The sequence below is a fragment of the Ceratotherium simum genome, chromosome 26 (assembly GCF_057802395.1).
Source record: "Ceratotherium simum simum isolate JZ-2026a chromosome 26, ASM5780239v1, whole genome shotgun sequence".
NCBI lineage: Eukaryota > Metazoa > Chordata > Mammalia > Perissodactyla > Rhinocerotidae > Ceratotherium > Ceratotherium simum.
In genome coordinates this window covers 27,009,434-27,021,504 of record NC_141925.1, presented here as the reverse complement: position 1 = coordinate 27,021,504, position 12,071 = coordinate 27,009,434, and the positions used below count along the sequence as shown (strand labels likewise).

The following is a 12,071-nucleotide window of genomic DNA, read 5'->3' as shown; positions in this document are numbered from 1 at the left end:
GGACTAAGGCTAAGGAAGGTTAAGCTGTGCCCTTAGATCACCAAGTTACAAAGTGGCTGGGCCAGGCCCTGAACCTACATTCCCACACATTGTCATTCTTAATATGACAGGGCTTCTAAAATACAAAAGCTACTAAAAATGACAGAGACAACGCCAACACATGGAAGTATTAGGAAATAACTAACAAAATGCTGCAACAACAGGAAAGAGAGTAATTTTAAATTCAGAAAATAATTTTGGATATTATAGTTTAGTTTTACACTCAAGAGTATATTTTGGTTATGAGCTCTACAAAAGAAGCCAAACAGCCCAATATAAAAATGGATACATGACAGTGTGTAGTGAAGAATTTGGCCTTGTCCAAAGAGAAGTCTGGCCTTTGTCCCCAGTTCCTGGAAAGTAACCTCTAAACACTTGGAATTTCCTAAGTCATAGGAGTATCTCTGCTATTCATGGTGGACCCCTCAGATCATACTTGACAGTTTACGCTGAGGCGACTCACGCCAAAGTGGGGAGGTGGGGTGTACTAGAGACTGAGTTCAACCACATGGGCAATCAATCAATCAATCACGCCTACATAATGACGCCCCAGTAAAAACTCCGGACATCGAAGCTCAAGTGGGCCTCCCAGGTTGGCAATACTCCATGTGTACTGTCACACATGGATGCTAGGAGGGTAAAATGTCCTGAGGACATCGAATGAATGCTTCCCAGAAACTGCTCTATGCATCTCTTCCTTTGGCTGATTTTCTGTACCCTTTCCCAGTAACGAACTGCAAATGTGAAAATAACAGCTTTCAGTAAGTTCTGTGAGTCTTTCTAGCAAATTATCAAGGCTGAGAGTGGTTTTTAGGACCGCCCCCCAACCCTGCAGTTGGTGTCAGAAGTGAAAGCAGTCTTGGGACTGTGCCCGGGAGGGCAGAGATGTTTGTCTAACTCCAGGTAGACAGAAAGAAATGTTCACAGGAAAAAAACACATTCGATCTCACTCAAAATTAAAGAAATGCAAATTAAAATCAGGTTATTATTTTTCACCTTTCAGGTTAGCAAGATTTAAAAGACTGATAACACCTGAAGGGTAGCAAGGGTATAGAGAAATAGGCAGTCTCATCTCTCTCCTGTATGTAAGAAGAAATAAAAACGTTCAACTTTTTACAGGGCAATTTGGAAACATCTATCAAAACTATAAAATTCCGTTTGACCCAGAAATTTCAATTTTATGAATTTATTCTTGAGATAAATTTATACCAGCCACAAAAAATATAAGAACAAGAGTGTTCATTATAGAAATTAGAAAACACCTAAATGTAAATCAACAAGAGTTAAATAACTATGGACTACTACAGAAACATTAAAATGAATTAGGTAGATCTACATGACAGGACTAGAAACCTGTCACGGTAAATGAAAAAAAGCAGTCTGTAGACTTACAGTACACACCCACATGCAGGCGTGTTTACAAAGGCAGTAAGATACCTGGAAGAATAATGCCAAACTGTAAAATGTGGTTACCTGTGAAAAGTAGGTCTAGGAAGAATAGGAAGAGGGAACTGTATTCTTTGAATTTTTTAAACATATGTAAACAGGGTATTAAATGAAATTCCCAAGAGAGAGTCAGATCAAGTCATAAATTTTCAAAGGAAATATCTGAGAACCAGTTTAACAACTTTAAAAATGCCTCCCTCATGTCAAGGATATGAAAGGGTAGAAAGTTTGAAGATAACCAGAGGTGATTTTTGAAGATTTCTTTGGAGAATGTTGGTACAGGGTATTTTGAGTTCCCTCCTCTGCCTCAATGGAGAGAAGCTGTGGGAGTGGGTGCCTGTCTCTCACCTCAAGCCCCAGGAAAGCAGCAGGGATGAGGCCCCTCCAAGAAGCTACTATGTATCCCCTGCATGCAGAGAGCATCACAGATTGGTTAAGGACTCCTGCCCAGGAAATCCAGAGAGCAAAAGGACCGACTAGTTGCTTTAGCAAGTGAGCACTGCTGCTGGGTAGGAACTGGCCTGTCCTCCCAGAATAAAGAACTCAGGAGGGTTCCCTTGGGAGTGGGGTGAGGGAGGGGGAGGTGTTAGATCCTGACCAATTGGGCAACTATCAAGGAGAACAGATGACAGACCTCAAAAGAGAGGAAGCCAGAGGTACAGGGCTCAGAGGAATGAGTAAGTGATCATTAGAAATTAGAAGCACATTTCTCAGAGTACACTTGCTCAGTACAAGAGACCAGGCTGGAAAACAGCCTTGGACAATGTCTCCAAAGAAACAATGAAAATTCTGCCAGGAAGAGTCAATTTTAAACACCTGATGAGGAGAGAGAGCACAAAGTCATCTTATGATGGTGCCAAGGAAGAACTTTCCTACTTCTACCTCTCCTGCCTCCCCCATCACTCCCCAAACCCTAAGCAGATCAAAAGTAGCAGCTAGCAAATAGATCAGAAAGTAGACAATAAAGAGGGGAGAAGATTCACCTTTGAATTAAATTGGAAACTTTGACTCAGTTTATTTGGTATTACTTAGGATTACATAGGACTGGACATTCTACTGCTTAAATAAGACTTTGTGTCTTAAAGTACATATAACACTTTATTACCAAAAATGACAAGAAAAGTCATACAGTCGGCCAGAGTTTTCATCCCTAGATGGGAAGGGTTCTCCCTCTTGTGCAGGTTGAAAAGGACATTAAACTCAAAATAAAGCAGCTTTTATAACTTTCCAAAAGTAATCTTTGTTGTAACACAGGCTATTCCAGTATTTATTACTTTTAAAAGATTTTTCTTTAAGATTTTTAAACAAGGTTATAAAGACTATCTGAGAATACGACAAACATTTTTATAATAAAATAGAAATTTAGGTGAAACAAAATTTAAATAAATATTCTAAATTCCAAATACTAATAGCGATTTTTCTGGGGAAATAGTTTTTGCTCTTTCTCTATTTTCTAAATTTTCATTGTTACAAGTATGTTAATTTATAGTGAAAAAATTTTTAACTAGGCAAAATTAATGTTAAATTTGTTTCCTTAAATTACCATTTGTTATAATATGGGGCCACCCAAAGTAAAATTAGAGGGTCCTCACATTTTATGCAAGGCGTAAGTTCTGAAGACCTCATATAATTCAAAATTAGTCACCAACTAGGCCTATCAAAAAATGGAAGATGCAGAAATTGAAGTACAATGATGTACATCTGAAATTTTTACAACGTTATAAACCAATGTTACTGCAATAAACAAAAAATTTATAAAAAAAATAAAACGTTTCCAGAACCAAAAAAAAAAAAAATGGGAGATATTTGGGGCCAGCCCAGTGGTGTAGTGGTTAAGTTCACGCACTCCACTTCAGTGGCCCAGAGTTCACAGGTTTGGATCCCAGGAGCAGACCTATAGTACCATTCATCAAGCCATGCTGTGGTGTCGTCCCACATACAAAATAGAGGAAGACTGTCACAGATGTTAGCTCAGGGACAATCTTCCTCACCAAAACAAAAAAAACGGGAGATAGTCTCACATGGCAATATCACAGTTTATAATTCAGTTGATACTAGTCTTTTTTGTTTTGTTTTGGGGCCATGGAAAGTAGTTCCCCCATACTTTTTATTTCAAACTCACAGAAAAGTTGAAAGGTGCAATGAAGACCCATATTCCCTTCACCTAGATTCACCCCTTTTGCTTGACTATTATCTACGCATCCATCCATGTACACAGATATTTATAAAATATACGTGTGTATGTACATAAATAAAATTTTGCTGAACAATTTGAAAGTATGTTGCCAAGAGCATGACACTTCACCCTTAAAATACTGCAGAATTCATCTCCTAAAAAAGCACATGATCCTATAAAACTACAATACTGTGGGGGGTCAGAATTGACCACCCCAAAATGTAACTCTTTGGTTAAGGACAAAAGACTGAAAAAAACTTTGACCTCCCCTGCTAACTGCCTGAAAGAATTTAAGATAGAAGGCCTGTCACCAGGACAGGCCATCACCATAGATAACTCTGGGTATGGGTAGACTGTGAGGATCCTTGCTAAGCCCATTCTTATCAAAGTTCTGCCTACCAAACACTTGCTTTCCCACTTCCATGTGAACTGCCTTCCTCCCCTTTGAAGCCCCAAACCACTACCCCCAACATCCTCCTTCATCTTTAGCTGAAGATGAGATTTAAGGCAGCAGCTTTGGCCATTGTGACAAGTTATTCAGCTTTCCTGGGTTTCTGCCATGTATATCATAAAGCTTTGTTTCATTTTCTCCTGTTATTCTGTCTCATGTCAATTTAATTCTTAGACCAGCCAGAAGGACCTAGAGGGTAGAGGAATTATCTTCCTCCCCTACAATACCATTATTATAATGAAGAAAATTAACAAAAATCCAATATTATCTAAATAAAAATCCATTTCAAATATCCTCCAAGGTCCAGACAATGGCCTTTTCTCTTAGATTCAAGATCACAGTTTATACAATGAGTTTGGTAACGTTTCATTAGTCTTTTTTAATCTTAGAACAGTCCTCGCCCCATGTTTTATTGTTGTTATTGTTTATGACATTGACCTTTTAAAGAGCCTGGCCAGTTGTCTCACAGACTGTCCTACGTTCTGGATTTGTCTGATTGTTTCCCTTCACTATGATTAGATTCAGGTTAAAAATTTTTGACAAAAAACTACATAGATGATGTTATATACATCTGCTATATGTGCTTATGTGATCAGGAGGCACATAAGGTCAAGTTTTAATACAGATGATGATGCTAAATTTGATTGTTTGGTACAGGTGGAAATCACCTAATCACTCCATTTGTAAAGGTACATTTTTCCCTTTGTAATTAGTAAATAATCTGTGGGGTATTTTTTTTCCACTGATTTATTTATTCTTGGCATGTCTAAATGGTCTAGATTCTGGGATGATATTGTGCGACTATAGAGATATCTGTTCCCCAAAGACATTTCACCCAACCCTTGCTTAAATCAATTATGACACTGGGGATGGAAAACAGGGGACTTACTAATTTTATCATGCCTTCTATACTTATTATCTGGAAACCTTCCATAAAGACTTTCTCCTGGGGCCGCCCTGGTGGTGCAAGCAGTTAAATGCGCACGCTCCGCTGCGGCGGCCCGGGGTTCACTGGTTCAGATCCCAGGCACGCACCGACACACTGCTCGTAGAGCCATGCTGTGGCAGCGTCCCATATAAAGTGGAGGAAGATGGGCACGGATATTAGCCCAGGGCCAATCTTCCTCAGCAAAAAGAGGAGGATTAGCATCAGATGTTAGCTCAGTGCTGATCTTCCTCACAAAAAAAAAAAAAAAAAGACTTTCTCCTGTGCCTCTCCTTTATTTGAATAGCACAAGGATTGATTTTTTTTTTAATTCAATGTAATACGATCCATTATGTTCATTATACAATCATTATGTTCATTTTTGATGCTCAAATTGTCCCAAATTTGGCCTGTGGGAAACCTTCAAGCTTGTTCTTATATCCTTCTAACCTGTCTCCATCAGTCACTGAGGACCTACTTGCTCAACAAGATGTTCCAGGTCCATCTGTCACTCTCCCTTCCTGAACCATGGAATTAACCATTTTTCCAAGGAGCCGATGTTCCTTTTAGTGGGGAATGATATGTAGAAAACAAGATCTGAGTGCTTACTACATTTGTTTCTAGGTCTACGGCATAATAAAAAAATATATCTAGTCTTTGTCCCCAGTTCCTGGCACAGAGCTTCAAAAACCTCAGCATTTCCTAAGTGATAGAAATGTCTTTGTTATGCTAATGAGGTGACACATAGGGGCCTCTAGGTAGCTTCAGGATGGGGGCTTGTCACCAGAAAGATCAACCACATAATGCAACTCTGGGCCAGTTGGGTCTCCAGGGAGGTGAGAGCGGAAGGGAGGTTAGCTGGAGATGGAGTTCAATCACATGGCCAATGATCTAATCAATCATGCCAACATCATAATGAAGCCTCAATAAAAACTGTGGATGCTAAAGCTTAGTAGATCTTCAGAGGTGGTGAACACATTGATGTGGTGGGAAGGTAATGTGTCCAGATTCCACATGGAGAGGGCACAAAATCTCTGGGTCTCTTCCCTAGCCCTCCAATCCCAGACCTAGCTCTATGCCTCCTTTCCATTTGGTTGTTTCAAATTTGTATCCTTTATAATAAAACTGTAATCATACATACGGTGCTTTCAGTGAGTTCTGATTCTAGCAAATTATCAAACTTGAGGGGGTCCTGAGAACTCCCATATTTATAACTAGTTGATCAGAAGTGCAGGTGGCCCCAAGACTTACAGCTGCCACCTGAAGCAGGGGTAGTCTTGGGCAGGAATATGCCCTAAACCTGTGGAGGGTGATGCTAACTCCAGGTAGTGTCAGAAGTGAATTGAACTGCAGGTCATTTGAACTGAACTGGGTATTAGTTGTTGTCAGAAGATGAAAGGTCCTTTCCCTGAACACAGCTACAAAACAGTTTATACACACACACACTTAAATTATAAATTTGCAAATACGACATGACAATAAATATATATATTTTTTAATCTTAAGTTCATATCAGCCTCCAAATCAAATCCAACACCACCTGGAAATCATATTAATGCAAATGGATCCACCTTACTTTTCACAGTTGCACAACAATATTACATTATGTGGACATGTGCTTTTTTCAACCAGTATCCAACAGTTGTTTGCTATATATGCTGCAAGGCATAACCTTGGACAGATGCTGTTTTGTATTTGTAACAGTGTATCTTCAAGGCAAATTCACATAAGGGGGCCTGCTGGATCATGGGTAAACGCATGTGATTTTGGTCACCACTGCCAAAACCCCTCCATAGGAGTTATACCATTCTGGACTCCCATCAGCAAGGTGTGAGTGCCTGTTTCCCCAGAGTCTCACCAATTGTGTGTGCTGTCTAATTTTTGAATTTTTGCTGTTTAGATAGGTGAGAAATGTATGTTGGTGTAGTTTTAATTTGCATATCTTTTATTATAAGTGAATTTGAGTGCTTTTCCATATGTTTAAAATCTATTTGTACTGCTTTTTCTGAGACTCACCTATTCAAATTTTGCCCATTTTTTCTTTTAGGGTTTAGGTCTTTTTTTTTTTCTTTCAAGAGTAGAAAAATTAACCCCTTCTTTATGATATAAGGGGCACATATTTTTCCTCACTTTATCATTTGTCTTTTGATTTTGCTTACAGCCATGTAAATCTTTTTTAAAAAATCACTGATAAATTTAATCTTTTATTGCTTTTAGATTTTGAATCATATAGACAACCTTTCTCCAAGTTATAAAATAATGCATCTAACTCTATTATATTTATATGTTTTTTCAACATTTAGATCTCTGACCCAGTTGAAGTTTATTCTCATGTATGTATGAGGTACGGAGCCAATTTTATCTTTCCATAAGTAGCTAGCCAGTTGTCAACATCACTTATCTTAAAAGTATATTTTCCTGGGCCAGCCCCCGTGGCTTAGTGGTTAAGCTCGGTGCACTCCACTTCAGCAGCCTGGGTTCGATTCCCAGGCACAGACCTACACTGCTTGTCTGTCAGTGGCCATGCTGTGGTGGCAGCTCACATACGAAAAAAGGAAGACTGGCAACAGATGTTAGCTCAGAGCGAATCTTCCTCAGCATTAAAAAAAAAAAAAAAAAGTATATTTCCCCCCTGGGGAAAGAGATGCCACCTTTACCATAGATGAAATTCCCATATATTTTTGGGTCTATTCCTGAAATTTTATTCTGCTGCACCAAGCAGGAACTAGTACCACAGTTGGGGCTAGTCTTTCTCATTATTACTTTTGCCAAAGTTTTCCTAACTGTTCTTGCACGTTTATTTTTCCACATGAATCAACCAGTCTAGCTCCAGAAAAAGAAAAATATTACTGGAATTTTTAATGGGACTGCATCAAATTTATGTATTAAACGTAAAATCACTGATATCTTTACAATAGTGAGTCACCATATCTAAAAACGAGAGGTGTCTTTCCATTTGTTCAAGGCACTTTTATATCTTTCAGGAATGTTTTAAAGTTCTCCTCACATAGATTTAGGATATTTCTTTTTAAATTTATTCCTATGTACTTCTTTATCTCTTATGTGGCTGTTGTAAATAGCGTCTTCTCTTCTACTACAGCTTCTAACTGGTTATTGTTTGGAAATATAAAGGCTATTGACTTTTAATCTTATTATATCCTGCTACCTTACTGAATTGTTTCATTTGAGTTTCTGTTAATTTTATCATTGATTTTCCTGGATTTTTCCATAGTTTTACTTCTTTCGTTTCTAAGACTGTACGCAATTGATACATTTTTAGTTTAGGATATTCTCATTTCCCAAAACTCACACATAAGTTAAGACTATATATTATATTTTTATATTATGGTATATAGTATTTCAATTTTAGATCATTGAAATCTGCATAAAATCCTACTGCACTGTACATTCTCACATTCATCTAGTCAGTAAGACAATGACAACCCAGACTAACATTTCCTATATTCCCAGGGCCTCCACCTGTAACAGCTAGATCTTAAGTTTGCATGAGGGAAGCCACCTTAGAGAAAGGAAGCAATATTGTAACTATGACCCTGACTCATTAGTCTCTGAGAATGCACTCTAGCCTGCACATAGCCTAGATGATTAAGTACCTCTCACTTTTGCAAAATACATGATCTGCTAGTTCTATGACTCTTGCTTACATATATCTCCCATCTGTGATAAGATAACTTTCTTCTCTGAGTTCCCCAGGAACATGATGACCTCCAGAAAGAAAAACTCTGCGTTGGTACCCATCACAAATGACAGAAGAAAAAGATTATGAGGCACCTTGAAGTTCGTCACACCAGATGATGAACACCCCAAACCCCCTCCTTCCCTGCCCATTTCCCCTATATAACTGCCTCAAGATTCTCTATGACTTTAATATGGTTCTTTAGGACACTAGTCTACCATCTTCTGATTATGCTAGCTAATCATATAAACTTTCCTTTCTCAACCACCAGCTTGTTTGCAATTGACTGGCACTGGATTGCGGAGAGCAGAACAAGCCCCTTTTCACTAGGTTACACACCCACACTGACCTCAACACCTATAGACCAAGCTGCGATCCCTAAGCCCAACACCACTCAGTCTGTACGACAGGGAAGCAACTTTACATGAGAGTTCCAACTGGAACCTCAACACTAGTCAATCTTATCATGATGTTCATGCTGCCATCTTCAGCCACAACACTGCATGAAGTCCCTCTAACCATCTACCCTTTCCTCAGTTCTTGTCCTAAAATCTTGTGCCTATCCTACCATGAGCTCATTTTCACAGGGCTGAGAGGGAAGATTTTCACAAAGCTCATGTAAAAATTGCAAAAAGATATAAAACTCTCAAGATAGGAGGCAAAGAAACAAAACTATCTAATTATGAGGTCAGATGGATTACACACCAATACAGAATTCTAGATGTTAACCAACTGTAGGATCCAAGTTCACTATTTCCCAAAATCACAGTACCTTTTCTTTCTTCACATGATTCATAATTTTGCCGAGGTCCTCAACATCAATGACAGAATTTAGACTCTGATGGTCCTCAGTATCAGACTCTTCCTCACTGGTGCTCTCAAGGGGCTCCTCCTCCTGGAACATCAATGCTTCAGAAATACATTGTCCAAAATAGTAAACCACCTAATACTCCCTCCCAAATTATGAGTTTACTGGAGGGATTTGAGATATTCTAGGCTAGAGGTCAGCAAACCACGGCCCACAGGCCAAATCCAGCCAGCTTCAAGCCAAATCTAAGGGAGACCATCATTTGCACATTATCTATGGCTACTTTCTTGATACGTGGCAGAACTGACAGCTGAAACAGAAACCATATGGCCCACAAAATAGCTGAAAATATTTACTAGCTGGCCCTGTAGAGAAAAAGTTTCCTGACCTCTGTTTTAGACAAAGAATGAACCAGACTTAAGTGAGGAAGTAAATGCAGGAATGAGGAAGTAAATGCAGGAATGAGGAAAAAGAAGGAATCAAGCAGCACTCTTAGATTTCTTTTTTAAGTAACTGAGATGGTGGTGGCATTTACTAAGATGAGAAAGACTTGGGGAGAAACAGACTTAGAGAGGGGAAATGAGGAGCTCCATTTTGAATTTGTGAAGCATGAAATGCCTTAGACACCCAAGTAGAGATTTTAAAGAGACAGTTGCCTATATGAGAACAAAATTCAGGGTAGACCACTGAGCTGAAAATACAAACCTGGAATAACTGGCATATAGACAGTATTTAAAGCCATGAACCTAGATAAGATCATCCAGGAAGAAAGTATCAACAAAGAAAAGAACCAAGCACCAAGCCTTGAATCACTCCAACGTGTAGAGGTTAGATAAAGGAAGAAGATCCAAGTAAAAAAGGAAGAAAACCATGAGAATGATGTCATGAAAGTCAAGACAAGAGAGTTACTCAAAGGAGTCGGCAATATCAAATGCTGCTGAGAGGTCAAGTAAAATGAAGACAGAGATATCCACAGGGCTTGACAACATGAAGTCCCTTGGACCTAGAAATGAGCGGCCTCAGTGGGATAGAGAGCCAAACTAGAGTGGCTGAGAGTAACTGGGACTTCTGCTCCCAGCTGTAGGGTGGATTACATTGAACAACTCTCCTGTAGAAAATAACTAAAAGTGAATAATATAATATTTTAAAACCATAATTTTAAATGTATCACTGAGTTGGCAAAAATGTAAGGAATCCAAAGAGGACAACTATGAACTAAAAAGGAAATCCTAGGAGGTAAGTCAGAAATGGAGCTGAGAGTATCTGCTGAACTCTGGAGAACCTATTTTGACAGCTAGACAGGACAAAGTAAGAGCAGGTAAAGTCAAGGAAATGATACTAGTAGGAAAGCCTAAAACAGAAGACCAGAGTCAAAGCTGGGAACCCACAAGGTTGCATTCTTGGTATAAAGGTAAACTAGAAATAAACATCCAATGGAAGAGGAGAAAGCAAGAAAGACAGGCAGAGAATTTGGGAGGAAGAACTGAGCAAAGGACAGATGGCTAGAGGGATTTTATTTGGAAGTTCTAAGGTTTCTGGGAGGGGTGGAGGAGGATTATACAATAAAAATTCAGAACCAAATTAAACTAGGATTCCCAAAAGCAACACTTTAACTAGAAGACAATGGATCAATGTGTTCAATTTTCTGAAAGAAAACTACTCCAATCTAGAATTTTGTACTCAGCCAAAGCATCAATAAACTGTGAAGGAAGGATAAAAACATGCAGATATGAAAAGTCTGAAAATTTATTTCCAAAACACTCTTTCTCAAAGAGCTACTGGAGAATGTGCTCCAAAACACAAGAGTCAAACAAGAAATAAGAAGATATGAGATTCTGGAATCAGGGAATCCAACCCAGGAAGCTAGTGAAAGGAAGGCTGTGCATCACAGTGGATTGAAGACACAGGATTTCAGCTGCATCAAGGCTTGGAGAGCAGCCACGTCAATGTGGAGCAGAAGAAGAGGACTCACAAGAAGCCTCCAAGAAATCAATAAAAGCTACAAAACACTGAAAAACAATTTTCAGTTCTGTTCGAGTTTTGGAATGAATCAGTGATATAGAGAAATCAATGCAGATGTAGTAATTATCTTAGAAGAAATAAATATATAAAAATGAAAATGTAATAATATAGTATATAAGACAGGTGTGAATATGTAGTCACAATAATGAAACAATGAATAACCATCTAACCAGAAAGTATGATACAACTATACAAGAAAATGAAAGGAAGGGAAGTGATATTGTCTCTCTCTCTTTCTCTCTCTCAATCTGCACGCGTGTGTGGTTTTGAAATTTTAAAAAAAAGCAAGAAATAGCAGGAAGGGCCTATTATTTAGGAATACAGAGGTAAATGTCTGATAAAAATGGTAAAAGAGGGGCCGGCCCAGTGGCACAGAGGTTAAGTGCGCGCGCTCCGCCTCGGTGGCCCGAGGTTCAAAGGTTTGGATCCCAGGCGCACACCGAGGCACCGCTTGTCAGGCCATGCTGTGGTGGCATCCCATATAAAGCAGAGGAAGATGGGCACAGA

At 38.9% G+C, this 12,071-nt stretch overlaps 1 protein-coding gene across 2 annotated transcripts in view; it reads right to left on the bottom strand.

Moving 5' to 3' along the window:
• Positions 1 to 12,071, bottom strand: part of LOC101393488 (S-adenosyl-L-methionine-dependent tRNA 4-demethylwyosine synthase TYW1) — a 221,573-nt gene that overhangs the window by 189,561 nt on the left and 19,941 nt on the right. The window contains exon 7 of one of the 2 annotated variants that reach the window (XM_004439505.3): positions 9,507 to 9,629. The exons of the other annotated variant lie outside the window; for it this stretch is intronic. Coding sequence (XP_004439562.2) covers positions 9,507 to 9,629 — 123 coding nt within the window. The remainder of the gene's footprint in view (positions 1 to 9,506; positions 9,630 to 12,071) is intronic. 2 annotated transcript variants of the gene reach the window in all.